This window comes from Pleurodeles waltl, chromosome 8 (genome assembly GCF_031143425.1).
Source record: "Pleurodeles waltl isolate 20211129_DDA chromosome 8, aPleWal1.hap1.20221129, whole genome shotgun sequence".
NCBI lineage: Eukaryota > Metazoa > Chordata > Amphibia > Caudata > Salamandridae > Pleurodeles > Pleurodeles waltl.
This window is the reverse complement of record NC_090447.1, coordinates 1,193,614,644-1,193,633,490: the sequence shown is the minus strand read 5'-3', so window position 1 is coordinate 1,193,633,490 and position 18,847 is coordinate 1,193,614,644. Positions and strand designations below refer to the sequence as shown.

The 18,847-nt window shown below is 43.3% G+C and overlaps 1 protein-coding gene across 4 annotated transcripts in view; it reads left to right on the top strand.

Moving 5' to 3' along the window:
• Positions 1-18,569, top strand: part of LOC138250517 (mitochondrial ornithine transporter 1-like) — a 72,246-nt gene extending 53,677 nt beyond the window's left edge. For 3 of the 4 annotated variants that reach the window (XM_069205472.1, XM_069205473.1, XM_069205474.1), the window contains 3 exons: positions 7,317-7,489; positions 11,310-11,468; positions 17,870-18,569. In XM_069205472.1, coding sequence (XP_069061573.1) covers positions 7,317-7,489; positions 11,310-11,468; positions 17,870-17,991 — 454 coding nt within the window. In that variant the 3' untranslated portion in view covers positions 17,992-18,569. The remainder of the gene's footprint in view (positions 1-7,316; positions 7,490-11,309; positions 11,469-17,869) is intronic. The other variant, XM_069205475.1, reaches the window with a different exon arrangement.
• The last annotated feature ends 278 nt before the right edge of the window (positions 18,570-18,847 follow it).

The window sequence follows — 18,847 nt, the reverse complement described above, 5'->3', positions numbered from 1 at the left end:
ACAAGTGTAGAAGGCCTGAGGGATACAGGTGCCAGTGTCACCATGGTGACAGAGAAACTGGTTTCCCCTGGTCAATACCTGGCTGGACAAACTTATCCAGTCACCAACGCTGACAATCAGACTAAAGTACATCCCATGGCTATGGTAACCTTAGAGTGGGGAGGGGTCAATGGCCTGAAACAGGTGGTGGTCTCCTCAAATATCCCTGTAGACTGTTTGCTTGGAAATGACCTAAAGTCCTCAGCAGGGGCTGAGGTAAAACTCAAAACCCATGCAGCCATGCTGGGTATCCCTGAATTGGTGTGTGTCAAGACAAGGGCACAGTGCAAGGCTCAGGGTGAAAAAGTGGTGTTGGAGCCTGGAAAAAGGGCCCAACCCTCCAAGAGAAAAGGAATGAAAACTGGGGAACCAGTTTCAACACAACAAGAAAAAGAGAACCTCTCTTCCCAGGAAGAAGTTCTGCCCTCTGAGGGAACTGAGCCCATGGAGTTAGAACCTTATCAGGTTGAGCTCCTAGGCCCAGGGAGACCCTCAAGGGAACAATTGCGTAAGGGGCAAGAAACCTGTCCCTCTCTTGAAGGCCTTAGGCAGCAAGCTGCTGAAGAGTCCAAAGGAAAAATAACAGGAACACATAGAGTCTATTGGGAAGATGGAGTCCTTTACACTGAGGCAAGAGATCCCAAACCTGGTGCCACTGGGAGAGTGGTAGTGCCTCAGGAGTTTAGGGAGTTCATTCTGACCTTAGCTCATGATATTCCTCTTGCTGGGCATTTGGGACAGACCAAGACGTGGGAGAGATTAGTCAGCCACTTCTATTGGCCCAACATGTCCCAGAAGGTCAAGGAGTTTTGTGTCTCCTGTGCCACCTGTCAAGCCAGTGGTAAGACAGGTGGACACCCAAAGGCCCCCCTCATTCCACTTCCAGTGGTGGGGGTCCCCTTTGAAAGAGTGGGTGTGGACATAGTGGGTCCACTTGAACCTCCCACAGCCTCAGGGAACCAATACATACTAGTAATAGTGGATCATGCTACTAGATACCCTGAAGCAATTCCCCTTAGGTCGACTACTGCCCCTGCAGTAGCCAAAGCACTCATTGGTATTTTTACCAGAGTAGGATTTCCTAAGGAGGTGGTGTCTGACAGAGGTACCAACTTCATGTCAGCATACCTGAAACATATGTGAAATGAGTGTGGGGTGACTTACAAATTCACCACACCAGACCATCCACAAACCAATGGTCTTGTAGAAAGATTTAACAAGACATTGAAAGGCATGATCATGGGGCTCCCTGAAAAACTCAAAAGGAGATGGGATGTCCTCTTGCCATGTCTGCTTTTCGCCTACAGAGAGGTGCCTCAGAAGGGAGTAGGGTTCTCCCCCTTTGAACTTCTGTTTGGCCATCCTGTAAGGGGACCACTAGCTCTTGTAAAAGAAGGCTGGGAGAGACCTCTTCATGAGTCTAAACAAGATATAGTGGACTATGAACTAGGCCTACGTTCAAGGATGGCAGAGTATATGGAAAAGGCAAGTAAAAACCTTGAGGCCAGCCAACAACTCCAGAAGTTGTGGTATGAACAAAAGGCTGCTATGGTTGAGTTTCAGCCAGGGCAGAAAGTCTGGGTTCTGGAGCCTGTGGCTCCCAGGGCACTTCAGGACAAATGGAGTGGCCCTTACCCAGTGCTAGAGAGGAAGAGTCAGGTCCCCTACCTGGTAGACCTAGGCACTAGCAGGACCCCCAAAAGGGTGATCCATGTGAACCGCCTCAAACTCTTCCATGACAGGGCAGATGTGAATCTGTTGATGGTAACAGATGAGGACCAGTAAGCTGAGAGTGAACCTCTCCCTGATCTCCTCACCACAGACCCTAAAGATGGTTCAGTTGATGGAGTGATCTATTCAGACACCCTCTCTGGCCAACAGCAATCTGACTGTAGGAAGGTCCTGCAACAGTTTGCTGAGCTCTTTTCCCTAACCCCTGGTCAGACACACCTGTGTACCCATGATGTGGACACATGAGACAGCATGCATGTCAAAAACAACATTTTCAGACAGTCTGACCAAGTTAAGGAAAGCATCCAGGTGGAAGTCCACAAGATGCTGGAATTGGGAGTCATTGAGCACTCTGACAGCCCCTGGGCTAGCCCAGTGGTCTTAGTCCCCAAACATCACACCAAAGATGGAAAGAGAGAGATGAGGTTCTGTGTGGACTACAGAGGACTTAATTCTGTCACCAAGACAGATGCCCATCCCATTCCAAGGGCAGATGGATTGATTGATTGATAAGCTAGGTGCTGCCAGATACTTAAGTACCTTTGACTTGACAGCAGGGTACTGGCAAATCAAAATGGCACCAGGAGCAAAAGAAAAGACAGCATTCTCCATACCTGATGGGCATTATCAGTTCACTGTTATGCCTTTTGGTTTAAAGAATGCCCCTGCCACCTTCCAAAGGTTGGTGAATCAAGTCCTTGCTGGCTTGGAGTCCTTTAGTGCAGCTTATCTCGACGATATTGCTGTCTTTACTCCAGCTGGCAGGATCACCTGGTCCTCCTGAAGAAGGTTTTGAAGGCTCTGCAAGCAGCAGGCCTCTCTATCAAGGCATCCAAATGTCAGATAGGGCAGGGAACTGTGGTTCACTTGGGAAACCTTGTAGGTGGAGGCCAAGTTCAGCCACTCCAGCCTAAGATCCAGACTATTCTGGACCGGGCAGCTCCAAAAACCCAGACTCAAGTCAGGGCATTCCTTGGCTTGACTGGGTACTACAGGAGGTTTGTGAAGGGATATGGATTCATAGTGACACCCCTCACAGAACTTACCTCCAAGAAAATGCCTAAGAAGGTTAACTGGACTGTAGAAAGCCAACAGGCCTTTGACACCCTGAAACAAGCAATGTGCACAGCACCAGTTTTCAAAGCTCCAGATTACTCCAAGCAGTTCATTGTGCAGACTGATGCCTCTGAACATGGGATAGGGGCAGTTTTGTCCCAAACAAATGATGATGGCCTTGACCAGCCTGTTGCTTTCATTAGCAGGAGGTTACTCCCCAGGGAGCAGCGTTGGAGTGCCATTGAGAGGGAGGCCTTTGCTGTGGTTTGGTCCCTGAAGAAGCTGAGACCATAGCTCTTTGGTACTCACTTTGTAGTTCAGACTGACCACAGACCTCTCAGATGGCTAATGCAAATGAAAAGTGAAAATCCAAAACTGTTGAGGTGGTGCATCTCCCTACAGGTAATGGACTTTATAGAAGAGCACAGACCTGGGACTGCCCATGCCAATGCAGATGGACTTTCCAGGTTCTTCCACTTAGAAAATGAAGACTCTCCTGGGAAAGGTTAGTCTCATCCTCTTTCGTTTGGGGGTGGGGGGAGGGTGTTGTGTAAGGAAATGCCTCCTTGGCATGGTTACCCCCTGACTTTTTGCCTTTGCTGATGCCAAGTTATGATTTGAAAGTGTGCTGAGGCCTGCTAACCAGGCCCCAGCACCAGTGTTCTTTCCCTAACCTGTACTTTTGTTTCCACAATTGGCACACCCTGGCATCCAGGTAAGTCCCTTGTAACTGGTACTCCTGGTACCAAGGGCCCTGATGCCAGGTAAGGTCTCTAAGGGCTGCAGCATATCTTATGCCACCCTGGGGACCCCTCACTCAGCACAGACACACTGCTTCCCAGCTTGTGTGTGCTGGTGGGGATAAAATGACTAAGTCGACATGGCACTCCCCTCAGGGTGCCATGCCAACCTCACACTGCCTATGGCATAGATAAGTCACCCCTCTAGTAGGCCTTACAGCCCTAAGGCAGGGTGCACTATACCATAGGTGAGGGCATAAGTGCATGACCACTATGCCCCTACAGTGTCTAAGCAAAACCTTAGACATTGTAAGTGCAGGATAGCCATAAGAGTATATGGTCTGGGAGTCTGTCATGCACGAACTCCACAGCACCATAATGGCTACACTGAAAACTGTAACACAGCACAATAAATGCACACTGATGCCAGTGTACATTTTATTGTAACATACACCCCAGAAGGCATCTTAGAGATGCCCCCTGAAACCTTAACCGACTACCAGTGTGGGCTGACTAGTTTTAACAGCCTTCCACACACCAGACATGTTGCTGGCCACATGGGGAGAGTGCCTTTGTCACTCTGTGGCTAGTAACAAAGCCTGTACTGGGTGGAGGTGCTTCTCACCTCCCTCTGCAGGCACTGTAACACCTGGCGGTGAGCCTCAAAGGCTCACCCCCTTTGTTACAGCACCCCAGAGCACTCTAGCTAGTGGAGTTGCCCGCCCCCTCCGGCCACGGACCCACTTTTGGCGGCAAGGCCAGAGGAGATAATGAGAAAAACAAGGAGGAGTCACTGGCCAGTCAGGACAGCCCCTAAGTGCCCCCCTTCCCTCAGGGAGGAGGCACAAAGAGGGTGTAGCCACCCTCAGGGCTAGTAGCCATTGGCTACTAACCCCCCAGACCTAAACACACCCCTAAATCGAGTATTTAGGGGCTCCCAGAACCCAGCAAGATAGATTCCTGCAACCTAAGACGAAGAAGGACTGCTGAGCTGAAAAACCTGCAGAGAAGACGGAGACACCAACTGCTTTGGCCCCAGCTCTACCGGCCTGTCTCCCCACTTCAAAAGAACTGCTCCAGCGATGCGTTCCACAGGGTCCAGCGACCTCTGAAGCCTCAGAGGACTACCCTGCATCTAAAAGGACCAAGAACTCCCGAGGACAGCGGCTCTGCTCCAAGAAAGAAGCATCTTTGCAACAAAGAAGCAACTTTGAAAGAACACACGTTTCCCGCCGGAAGCGTGAGACTTTGCACTCTGCACCCGACGCCCCCGGCTCGACTTGTGGAGAACAAACACTATAGGGAGAACTCCCCGGCGACTGCGAGCCCGTGAGTAGCCAGAGTTGACCCCCCTGAGCCCCCACAGCGACGCCTGCAGAGGGAATCCAGACTGCCTGCTTCAAAGACCCGACGCCTGGTAAGGGTAGTGCACCCGCAGCCCCCAGGACCTGAAGGATCCGACCTCCAATGCAGGAGCGACCCCCAGGTGGCCCTCTTCCTTGCCCAGGTGGTGGCTACCCCAAGGAGCCCCCCCCCCCTTGCCTGCCTGCATCGCTGAAGAGACCCCTAGGTCTCCCATTGGATTACATTGCAAACCCGACACCTGTTTGCACACTGCACCCGGCCGCCCCCGTGCCGCTGAGGGTGTACTTTTTGTGCTGACTTGTGCCCCCTCCCCCCCAGTGCCCTACAAACCTCCCCTGGTATGCCCTCTGAAGACGCGGGTACTTACCTGCTGGCAGACTGGTACCGGGGCACCCCCTTCTCCATTGAAGACTATGTGTTTTGGGCACCACTTTGACCTCTGCACCTGGCCGGCCCTGAGCTGCTGGTGTGGTAACTTTGGGGTTGCTCTGAACCCCCAACGGTGGGCTACCTTGGACCCAACTTTGAACCCTGTATGTGGTTTACTTACCTGCAAAACTAACAAATACTTACCTGAAAATTGCACTGTCTAGTTTTAAAATAGCTTATTGCCATTTGTGTGAAAACTGTAGATGCTATTTTGCTAATTCAAAGTTCCTAAAGTACCTTTCATTTAAAGTATTGTTTGTAAATCTTGAACCTGTGGTTCTTAAAATAAACTAAGAAAATATATTTTTCTATATAAAAACCTATTGGCCTGGAATTGACTTTGAGTGTGTGTTTCTCATGTATTGCCTGTGTGTGTGTACAACAAATGCTTAACACTACCCTCTGATAAGCCTACTGCTCGACCACACTACCACAAAATAGACCATTAGAATTATATCTTTTTGCCACTATCTTACCTCTAAGGGGAACCCTTGGACTCTGTGCATGCTATTTCTTACTTTGAAATAGTACATACAGGGCCAACTTCCTACAAGTGTGAACTGGGACAAAAGCAACCTAAGGTCGGTTTTGCTCTGATTAAGGATTATCAGCAAGGTATAACTTGGTTCCACTGTGCAAGGGACCCATATCTGAGCATATCCGTCCCACTTAGGGTGACAAAGTGATATATAACAAAGTAATGGATGGATTGCTTTAATTAATTAAGTCACTGGTAACTACCCGGGCTGCATCCCAGTCCATCATTATTATGCATACCATGCCACCTCAGTATGGATCAAGCAAACCAGTCTTCACCCTGCTTCAATGGGAATAGTCCAGCCAGAACTGCTAAGCAGTTTGTGCTGAACCGTTCCTACTAGAGAAGGACCATGGCTGACCTGCATATAATTAAATCCAATCTGAGGTGGCATGGTGGGCAAAAAAATAAATGGGTTAGAATACTTCCAGAGCTAGTGGTTAGACTTATTGAAGGCATCCTTTCATCACCTTTTGTATGTTTGATGTAACACACAAAGTAGCAAGGTCATGCCCAGCCGTGGGTCCATTGCCCACTGTGCCACTGGAACCAGGCTACACCCAACTGAAGAGCCCTGATCAGGGCAAAACTGTTCTCAGGTTGCTTGTATTCTGGTTTAGAGAGGACCTGGCTTAGCATTCAGACTGGACTGCTCCCACTGGAGAAGAACTAAAACTGATTTGCATATGACTGGGTCTAATCTGAGGTGATATGCAAGAGAACGATGTGTTGGATTGTTGCCCCTAGCGATTGCCAGTGGTTAGACTTATTGGAAGCATCCTCCCATCATTTTGTGTATTTTATGTTTTTTCCAGGACAGCAAGCTCGATTCTCAGTTTGCTTAAATCACAGAAAAATAATCCACAACCGGCCCACCAACATGCCTAAAAAGTGTAATTTTCATTTTTGACTGGGTATCAGGTACACATGAGAACTTGAGTATTGTGGTGTGTAAGTTGTTGAGACATTTTTATTTATTTTATTTTGAGATTTCGAATAAAGGTAACTTTTGCATGCCTGTTGTGGATAAGACCCTGGTGTCTCCTTTTATTTGCGTAACCTGTCAACTGGTAGCCATGTAAATTTGTCAGTTTGGTAACCAAGTCTTTTGGGCTCAAAGTTTATATGGACAAGTCCTGTATGTAGAAAAGACAAAAACAGAGACTGCAACATAGAATATGAGCCAAAGCTGGCGCAAATGTGTCTTGAGCAATAATAGCCTCTCTGCTCCTCTTTTTAGACAACAAACATTGTCCAATGTGGAAATGGAACAGTGCAAAAACGACAATTTATAATAAGTAAAAATCTTTAATTTTCAGCATGATAATTGCTTTTTAAAACAATATTGAGGGAATTTGAGCAACAGTTTAGGGACATGAAACATATTTTGGGTTGATGGTTTTCTTCCCCTTTGTCAGTACAGTGTGGTCAGTGGTGAAAGTTATTGTTCACAGTGAAGGACTGTTGGGGTTTTACCAGGGACTGTCGAGCACTTTATTCAGAGAGATGCCAGGATACTTTTTCTTCTTCGGGGGATATGAACTGAGTCGCTCTTTCTTCGCCACAGGATTGAAATCTAAAGATGAACTTGGTGAGTTTAAGCCATTTTTTATGATACAAATATTTACATTTCTGTCTGCTACTAAAATATGTACTCATTTATTCAAAGTAATCCGTTGGCTACAAAGCTGTGTTTTATAAATGTCCAAATGTAAATGTGCTATTACATGTGCAGCGCCTGGTACTATTATTCCTCCTATTTCTTATGTCTACCAGCCGTTATTAGATCCAGGTTTACGGGTTCTGCAGTCGACAATGTAGCTTCTATTTTTTACTCTTCTCGGGAGATTTTTGCGCTTTCAGAGCTTTGAATCAATTTCAAAGAAACCTGGCACACTATATGTTCCTTTGCTAAATGCAGAAATCGATTTGTGATTGTGCCCATGGATTAAGGCCTTTTTTCAGTTTCTAAACAAATAATTTTTTAATGATCATTGAAAATTCTGTATTTCCATATTCTGGAAGCTGAAATTGGCTTGAGAAAGGGGGGGCCGCATGGCCTCAATCCCCCCTCAGTAATGGGCCAGGCCACAGTGGATGGGGTCCCTGCGGCCAAAATTAGCCCGGACAGGGAGCTATGCGGGCCAAATCCCCCCCAACCCACCCCATTTTTAATTGGCCAGCCCCAGGTGACTGTGTCCCCGGGACCAATATGGCCGCGTGGAGGTGAGCTGTGTGAGCCTTCCCCAGTTATAAAGGTACAGGGCCCTAGGGAATGTAGTCCTCTGGGCCAAAAATAAGTCTGGGGGGGGGTGCTGTGTGCCCCCTCTCCCAATTAGAATATGGCTGAGTCATGGGGTGCCCAGGGCCGAAATTGGTCCAAAATGAAGGGTTGCACTCCCCCTCCAAACTTGTCTGTATGTGGGGGTTGGCTGCAGGGCCTGGCCACAGACCGTTCCTTGCGGCCAACCCCCTGCCACATAAGGTCAAAGGCCAAGCACAGCGCATGGTTCGGTGCCTGTCAGGCGTTTGTAGCAAGGCCTGGCTGCACGGCGTACACAGTGTTGGGGTTAGGTGCCTGACCGAAGGCCTAGTACAATAGGGGTTGGATTAACATAAGGTAATTAACTATTACTTAACCTTAAAAAAACCTAGATATTCACTGAAAAAAAGGTTACGGGGACGTTATAGTTAGGTTCATATTGTAGATGCACAAAACCATGCTTAATGGTAATTAAGCAGTTGTAGATCTACTTATCTGAAGAAACTATAACTCATGTTGTGAAGTAACTTTAGGCCACAAGTTATAGTTTTCTAACATAAGTATAACTGCTGAATTTCGATCCTCTTAGTTGGTCCAATTACAGACCAATTTCGCTTCTACCACCCTTAAGTGTGCGGACTCATCACCCTAAGCCGTATGCTGTGGGGGGCAGAAGCAAAACACGATTACATAACACTGGTGCGACAGCTATAACTGTCTAGACACCTAAAAAAGAAGGGTGGACAGTGGATGGTTGTTGTTAAACCTATCTTAAGCAGGACCACCAGAAGTGCACTTAGCAGCGCTATTTTTAGTGGGAACTGTCGAAAGCGATCAGTTCATCTCGTCAGACGTGGATCCACTATACCAGAGCTCTAAAACAGTCATTTTGGAAGCATGGCCCAGTATACATACTGCAGGTGTCACAGGAACTGTAACCCAGTGAGGCTGGGCGTGTGGTAGTGTGGGCTATGTTTATTCCCAACACAGATAATTCTCCTAGGAGATACAAACTTGACAATGGAAGGATGTAAATGTGGCGAAAGCAACAACATGTTGCCAAGCTGTTTACAAAGAATAACGGGCCTTTTTCACGCTGTGCCACCCTCTTCGCGTCTCCCATGCTTCCTGCTCTGTACGGAAAGTCAAGAAAAGGGAGTATTAAGGGACTGGCTTGAAAGGCAAAACATTATGATGTTCAATTTAGTTAAAAGTGAAGAAATACCTTTCATTAGGTTCCATTAGCAGGAAATATTCAGAATTAATGGTGCTCTGATGCTCATTCTAATGATAATTGCTGGGACAGTGTGGCTGCTGCAGACCAAGCAAGCATTGGCCAGACGAGCGCGGTTCTATCACAGCGAGATATTCAGGAGAGAGCAAGCATGAAGAGACACAGAGGGCTGTAGTTGTAAAGAAGTCCCACAAGCAGCTCATTGCAAACGTTGGAGTGGAGGTGGAAGGATAGGGCAAACCTCAAATAGTATTAGCTGAGACATGCGCGATGCCAAGAGAAATGGACGGAGAACTGGAACTGAAGAACTGGGATAGAAATATGTGATCGCGAATATGTAGTAACATAGTTTTGATGCAAAGAATTGGAAATGAAGGAGAGACAGTAGATGAGGAGGGTGCAGTCCTATAACATTATAAAATGATGCAGTGTTAAACTGTATATGTATAACTACCTCATGCTACGATTACTGTAATAAGAGTACGATTGTACTGCTTACCTACCAAAAATACCAATAAAGATAGTTGAAAAAAAAGAGAAAATGTCAGGCGGTAAGACTGGCCGTAGAATACCAGCGGTTGAAAGGGATGAGTGTATATTGTTAGTAGTTGGTCTGTTCGACACTGCACTGCCAAAACCCGGATGTAGCAAGGTTAAACTACAATATACAATTGATGACCTTCTCAATTTTCAGTGTTAACTAATGTTATTCTCTGTTATGTCCATCTGAAATAAAGACCTGGTACCTTAAACTTGCAATGAGTAGAATTTAAGAGAGGCAAATATCAAACAACTTGGTTATCTGCCAGAATTTCTTACTGTCCCACTCAAGTAAATTTGTTTTATTATAGCCCTCAATGATGGTGGACAGTACTTTTCTAGCATCACTGAATATCTAAAAATCTGTTACTCATGTAATGTAGCTAATAGAGCCACATTTTTACTTTTTACTTTTTTATTCCTGCCCCAGCTTACATTTGTTCCTTGTTTATTTCTTTCATCCCTTTGTTTCTTTTTTTTCTTCCACAGTTCCTCTTCTTCCTTCTTTACCATCCTAACTCTCCTTTTCCTTCCTCCCTCCCTTCACTTCTTACCTTAATACCACAACTCTACAATTTTTAGTTCCATATGTCGCCTGCTGCTCCATGCATCCTTGCTTTCTACTTTTCGTTCTTTTTCTCTTCTCATCCCTTGCTTTCTGACCATTTGTGCAGTACTCAAAATAGAAGTTTAGAAGAGTAGGTATCCCATACTATCTGTGTGCTGCTGAGAAGTGCCAGCACTTTATATTAAAGTAGTGCATCTCCGCTGAAAAGTGTTGATCTTATTATTTTCACATTTAAGAGGTGCAGCTACATAATATTTGCCCATTAAAGCACTGCCTCCTTTCACACTGCTGCCATCACTCCTTTTTCCTGAAGTCACCCACACAGCAGACCTGCATCCCAGGCTTTCTGCCGACAGTGTGCATGAATGGTGACCCTTTTACCTCTGTGACAAGTTGACACCTTATTCTTTGTAAATGGTTACCTCCTCATGGTAAACAATCCATGTCCTTGGAAAAGCAGTGGCAAATCATTTGTACATTCCCATGCGAGTAACAAGGGGGTAAGGAACTCTCTTAGTGACCCCATTCCCTTACGACTCACAAGGGTTTGCCATGTGTGCATTGCAATTTATTTTGGCAATTACTTTTGTGTACCAGGCCCCTTAATACCAGGCAAGGACCCTCGTAGTTCCAACCACTTCCCACTTCTACCTTGCTTCTCCTACAGAATGTGTGCTTCAGCTAGTTTGTGTGATCAGCTGTTTTTTTTCTTTGTTTTTTTTTTAAGAGTCCCACGAAACCAAGCCAATCTGTGACTCAACAATAGTGGTCTGTACCCTCTGTGCAAATGTTTATTATTTCCATAGGTCCTCTTCCATTAATGCTAAGTGGCGGGTTTGGCGGTGCTGCCCTGTGGCTTGCTGTGTATCCCATAGACTGCGTGAAGTCTAGAATCCAGGTTTTGTCCATGGCTGGGAAACAAGCAGGCTTCATGAAAACATTTGCAAGCATTGTGAGGCATGAAGGTAAGACGTTTAAATGTACACTGTCCACAGCTTTGTATATATTGTTTAGATGAGCTGTTAGCTCACTTCCCTATACCACCCTGCAGCTGAGGCCATCTATTATTAGATTCACTGACTTTCCAAGCCAGTAATCTTCTTTCTTCGACCTATATCTTACATCTGGGCCCCAACTCCATCCGCTGTACTGAACATGTGTTTCAGAATGCTTCTATTCATTACAATTATGTCCAGTGCTTAATCTATAGAAAGAATTAAGTGTCAGGGCTCTCATCAGCTTACACCACCCACTGCCCCTGACAGCGCTGCCTATGACACTACCAACACCACTACTGTCACACTCCCATAAGGGTGACAATTTAAACTGTTCCAGGCCCTAAAGATATAAGTATGGGTTTGGAGGCAGGTATCAGTAATTTTGAATGTATAATGAAATAATAAACTGCTGTGGTTATGCTCATCTCTAAATTGGACAAACAGCACCACCATGTGGCAGACTGTCACAAACGCTGGTGCTGACAGTTACGTAACTGTGCCGAGCACCGGTAACCACTGGCTCAAATTTAGCACTGATTATGTCATAGCAGTGAGCAACAAACCTTGCTTTCCACTCCTGTGGGAGTAGCAAAGCTCTGTACTGGACTAGGAGCCTGTCTAGTTTAGCCCATATTGATTTCTTTGTTTAAAATACCACAATTCAAAAAGTCTGTTAACAATAGTGGGTGGGTTTAGAACCCACATAACATTGTAAATGGAACTGTAAATACAGAGGTTATGTTTCACCTGAGAGTTCTAGGTGAAACTACAGGTCCATTTCATGTCAGTCAGAACCCATTGTTGTTAACAGCTACCCATGTGTAGGTGATCCACTGGAAAAAGCCATTATGAACAGTTTTTTCAGGTTTACATTTGTTCATGGCTGTGACATCACATCCATAAGAAATGGCTACTTTAGCTTCACAGCACTGGGAAGCGGCACAATGGCAGATTTGCTCATCTTCCTGTGGACCCCTCCTGTGGAATAGGGAATGCCGATCCACAATTGTCTTGCCTTTAATTGCATAACCCTGCTTTCCTCAGAACCAAGGTAAATGATGGATAGATGAGCCACATCATGACATTGCCACCTGCTGTTTCCCCTAACATCTTTAGTTTGTGAAAGCCAGTGAGAAACAGTCTCTACAGTTCTCTTGGAAGTAGCTCTGCTTGACGTTGCTAAAATATTGACTTCTCTGTCCTCTCTTGTAAATACCGGGAGCAGTGCACTCGGTTAGATAAGCCTGAATGAGGTGGAAGAGGGCAACAGTACACCGGGCAATATTTATAGGTTTGAGCAGGTAAACAGGAGGGAATGCCTCAGGAATATGAGTGTGGGGCAGAGGGTTGCACCACAGGTATTTTTTGAAAGCCTCTTGTTTTTCAGAATATTAACAGATTTTATTGCATATAAAATGATTATGTCCCACCTTTGTGTCTTCTTTAGCCATTATATATTTTTTGGCTAGGTGAGTTTTACTTCCATTTTCCGTTTGCTTTGTATTAATTGTAGATTTAGTATAACATTTAAGAATGAACTAATTGTTTGAAGCAGTTAATCCAACATGCATAATATACTACATTGTTTGCCCTAGTAATTGTTTATGTTAATATTACATTGTTCAGGCGCTGTGTGAAAATATATTTTTGCATACACATCTCTGTGGCATTGAATTTATGTCTTGCTCCTTATGTGTTTAGTTTTTTAAGGTATCACCTATCAACAGCTTTTGCTGTCTGTTGGCAAAATACTTGTTGGTTGCATTATAGACTTCCAGTGGGCATTTTCTGTAGAACATGATAGGTGCCTTTCCTCCCTATGCTGTTTGTCTAGCCCAAGGAGCATTTCATTGTCACTACGTATTAATTGGATGAGTGTAACCTTCCACCACTGACGTGACTTTGCACTGCAGTGTATTAGTGACAGCTTTGTCTCCCTCTCACTGTTACTTCCCGCTTTTTTCATTTAAAAAAAAAAAAAATAGCGTCTGCTGGCACCTTCTTACCACGAGTCCGCCAACTCTCTATACCTTTTATAAAATGATTCCTAGGTGCCATCCTGCATGCAGATGCACACTTAGTAGCCATCTTAGAATGATTTTTCTTCAAGCAGAAGAAACACTATTCCAACATGGCCCCTATAAATGTGTGAGCATACAAAGTGGCTATCTTGGAGTGATTTTTCTTAAATTGGAAGAAAAATAATTTCAGGATCGCCAGTGCACTTGTATGTGGATGCACAGCAACAATGTTCGAATTGTTTTTCTTTTGCATTATTAAACAGAATCACTCCAAGATGGCTGCTGCTCATGAAGAGCCATCTCGGTAAAAAAAGAAAAAACACTGACCAAGCCTCTAGGTCTGTGCCTTGATGTCACACGTGAGATCCATCATCTTTGTCAGTGCTTGTTTCTTTGCTTCCACTGGCTGGCTGTAAATATTGTAGCATTGTGCTTATTTGACATATGTGAAAGTGGTTTGAGCAAAATTTATATTTTCTGGTTATGGCTCTATGTGACTATTGTAGCTAACATATTTTTACTTGTGAAATTGCGTGGCGTTTTATTGGCTGCATGTTTCCCTTACCCTCTCCACTTCTTAAGACTTTATTAAAGAACGTGCTGTGAAAGCAAACTGTAAAATATGCTTTGTCGTGAGGCACTTTGAATATCGCAACAACTTGTATAGTATAAATATTTGTTTAAGGTAACATTAGGAAGCATAAACGGACAAAATCTTTCAAGTTGTGGTTTATTTCCATAAAGGCTATTGCATGCCAATGGCAGAATGCATTTAAAGTAATGGTGTTAAGGAAGTACTTTGAGATATGTGTATAGTGACCAATACATAAGTTACAATCTGTTTAAGGAGTAATACCTTAAAAGCAAATGGATATGGGAAGTGTGGCCTACGGCAGGGAGCAGATCCGACACCAAGTACATATGTTGATTCTATGACTCGCACTGTTTTCAAACTAATTTGTTGAATTTAATGTATTTACATTTTCCACAATGAATTGCTTTTATACATATTTTTAAAAAATGCAATGGATTAATGAAAGAGTTGAAACACATAATATAGATTTGGGGTCAAAATATGATAAAAGCATGCTGTACTCTATGAACAATCTTTCCTGGTGTCTTATTTTGGCTACCACGCAACATTATGGGGGTTATTACAACTTTGGAGGAGGTGTTAATCCGTCCCAAAAGTGACGGTAAAGTGACGGATATACCACCAGCCGTATTACGAGTTCCATAGGATATAATGGACTCATAATACGGCTGGTGGTATATCTGTCACTTTACCGTCACTTTTGGGACGGATTACCACCTCCTCCAAAGTTGTAATAACCCCCTATATGTTGTTTTACATGTACAGGTCTCCAGATAAAACAGTTAAGGCTGGTATTCCTTGGTAATGAAGCATGACCGTTATGCCACATTACATTACTAGGTATAAATTACTTAAAGTGAGTTCTTCAAAACTTGTGACGTCTGGAAAGACATTTTCAGCGTGCTGGGATTTGTGGCTCTGATTCAAACCTCTTTTTATTGTGCTGACAATAGTGAAGAGTATGGTGGTTGCCAGTTGGAAACACTAGACCACATCGTCTTTCGAACATTAGCCGGAAGAACTTATACACTATATTGCATTGAAGAAATTGCCATTTAAGATAAAGGATGTCTAACTATATTGAATGGCAACAGCTTTAAACTGAGAGGAGGAGTATGCATGAAAATTAATGATTTACGCAGATTCCCGTGTGTGGTCCTTTGAATTGTTGTGAATCGCCAGAATGTCGGGAGTCTAGGCAAACTTCAGTTGTATATCTACACTGTATCTGACTTGCAGCTTTGTGTTTTTGAACCTGGTCCTGAATCTGTTTGAAATATCTAGGAGAAGAACAAAGGAGGCTTCACTCTTGGCTGTGATCGCGTATTAGTTTTAAGTTCCATTGTCCAACAGCTTTCACTTTGGTAATGGCAATCCTTTGCTCATGCCATCGTCACTATACATTAGGTTGTAGATTGCATGATTCATAAAAAAAATACTACTATAACCTATTATACATGCATAAAGGCACACTGTCTTTCTGGACCCCACTTAAAAGTTGGTTTCTGTCTGTGATTACTGTCCATATACTAATAGCCATGCTAAGGCTAGATAGCACAAAAATAGATCAAAGACTGAACATGTATTTACTTCCAGGTATATTTATAAAGAGCTTAAACCCATTGCTATCCCAAACCATGGAAGAGGAAATAAATTTAGTAATAGGATAGATAACTAATTAGGGAAAGGGAAGAAGGGTTGTATGTGGAAACAAATGATTTCATCCATTGATGGAGCAGTTTGATAGCATGTACGCTTATCACTTTCATTGATTTATGGACTATTTAAATAAATAGAGGTTTTGAGATTATTAACTTGTAAATAAAAAAAAAATGTATATGTGAAAACTAAAAAGGGACAGTGCAAGCATAATACATCCCCTCACATATGCGTTTAATGGTCCATGTCATTTTACGTACCTGTATCATGGTGAGTAGGTGACAAGTGATTGCTGTAACACAGTTGTTTATATGTGTGTCTGCAGCTTAGCTATTTTAGAAACACAAAGCAGCATGCTCTGAGTGCGGCAAAAGACCATGGGACTGAAGTGGTCCGTGGACTGGAGGAAAGCATCCATTGGCAATAGGTAGGTGCCTTGTGTGGATGGCACATGGAGCCAGAAGGTTGCCACCCCCAGTTTAAATGTGCTTTTGGTATTGCCTACACTTGGCAAATGTGGAAAGAATTCTAAAAGAACAGGAGTCTACGGCTAATAAAAGTAATCAGAGGCAAGATAACTGGTATACTTGGAGACTGTTGCTGATGGGTAATGGCTCAAAGTTTTAAAGAAGTGAGTGATTGCAGAAAAGATCCGAATAGAAAAGGAGACTACTTCTCATAAATTTTAGCAGAGGCACATGTGGAGACTGTTTCTGAAGAGTCAGACTCCTGGCCGCCATAGATGGAACTTTCTTTGAGTATGGTTCAGCAGACTGACCATGATCCGCAATGTAATACTCCGAACATTGGTTACATGATCTAAATGTTTGTGTCATGCATTGAGAGAAACACCACTGTGACTGTAGTAATGGAACGTGCAAGCCTTTTCTGTAGTGCAGTTGTTATCTTATGATAAGATGCATGGGACAATTTTACCACCTCGCGTAGAACTACATGTTAGCTGCATTTAAAGATGAAAATGTGTATATCGCTATATTAAACATTAATCATGATACATAAACAAAATGTGCTCTGGGAATCTCTTTTTAGAGGAGTATTTTGGGACCTCTTTTTGCCAGGCTTGGTATAGAGTTATTGCATATTAATATAATGTAGCATCACTTGTGTGATGGGTGAGCAGGCAAGGACACCTTAAGTGTAGTCATTTAATGTTCTTGTTAGTTTTGTCTTCTTCTTAAAGGAAGGGCATATCAATAGCTTGTTGTTTTTCAGTTCTCAGGCTATGTGGGCAGTGGTTTCAAGGTCCTATAGGTCCAGAAAAACAGACGGTCCTGTATTATTTTTAAGGTGTAGATGCCCTGTTTCCAGTATGGATAGCCTAATTAGGGAGACATTAGATCATCAGACGATTGAGCTTCTGGAGAAATGGTGGATTCATGGAGGCAGGTTCATGAAGAACCAGTAGGTTGAGGGGGATAAGAGAATCATCCTCAACCGGAGTGATGGAGAAAGCCTAATGGTTCCAGAATGTCGCATATTTACAAAGAAAGTAGGGATATGTTGATTTGGGATATGCTTTAAATACTGGTGTTGAAAAACAGAGGGACGTTTGAGATGTATGTAAAAGACAAATAAAGGCTCAGAAGCTCATTCAGAGTCTGGTGGGTGAACCACCAGTCTGCCCTCGTGGCATACTAGTAGGCAGGATGATGAAACTGCTGTTACAGTATCTGTGTTCCAGAAATGTAGATCCAAACAGAGGGTACATTTCCACCGCCCACATGAAACGTGTCCTTGGTGTGCTGGAAATTATCAAAATGCACATAAATTACATTCTAGTGTGGACATCCTGTTAACCTTCCTCCTCATAAGCAGGTCCTCAGTGTTACAGGTTTTAAATTCCTAGATATGAAAAGTGTCACTCCAGGTATATGCATGAGAGGATGATGGTGAGGTACTGTTGAAACACATTTTATAGATTAGCTTTTGAATGTGGTTTGGGGGGGGGAAAGGTTGTTTGTCCATTATTGGCAGTCATGCCACATGGCCACTGTGTTTTATTTTTTTGCAATTTTCAATCAATTGTATAGCGCGCTATACCAACATGGACTAATGACTGTTTCATTTTGCAGGAATCTCTGCCCTTTATTCTGGATTGAAGCCTACAATGATACGAGCATTCCCAGCTAATGGAGCATTGTTTTTGGCCTACGAATATAGTCGGAAGATAATGATGAACCACTTTGATACTTGAAGGGCCTTTTTGTCACTGCAGAGACCAGCTGAGAAGTGACAGCCAATGCTGGATTAAAATTTGTACCACAAAACTGCCACAATATACATTTACACTGGGGAATATGTTTAGCTTTTAAACTATATGGATTTTATGAAAGTTGTTACATTTTGTTTTTTAAATATTTTAAGTGAACTGTTAAAATGTAACTATATATAACTATTCCATTCTCCATACTGTATAATCATTTGAATCCCTCGAATGGACTGAGGATTGTGAAAATGGGCTTACGGATCCTTTAAAAATACACATTTTTACCTAGTTTTTCCTTCACAGTTATTGGTAACCCATTAGTGTATCCTTCCATGACAAAAAAAATAATGTTCACCTTCGTTGTTCTGCAAGTAGCAAGGGATATCTCTCCTTAACCTTTCTGAGTGAGGATGTGTGGTTCCATTTCATGGAACTCACACTATTAACTTAATTTCTTTATAGATTCTTTAAGCTCATTCCCTTCCGATCACGGAGCTAAAACGTATTGTTTAGAAGAGTTTAGTAATTGTTTCTGTAGTTAAAATAAAATCCTCTTATTTAAAAAATATACTTTAACGTGTTCATTGTTAAAATAAATATTTTTACATGTTTACATTATATTAAACGGAGCATTATAATTTTAACATAAGTTTTGCAAGCTATGCAAACGTTAAAAATTGCCATCTATTTTGTGCGGGGCCATGTTTGACAGTGGCAGTTTATTTTAAACTTATTCAGGATCTAGTCTGAGTTTGTTTTGTAACCTCAATTTTTTAGAAGGAAGTACTTGAAGATTGTCTTGAGCATGTACTGTGTGTATATTACCCCTAAAAGGAATATCTAA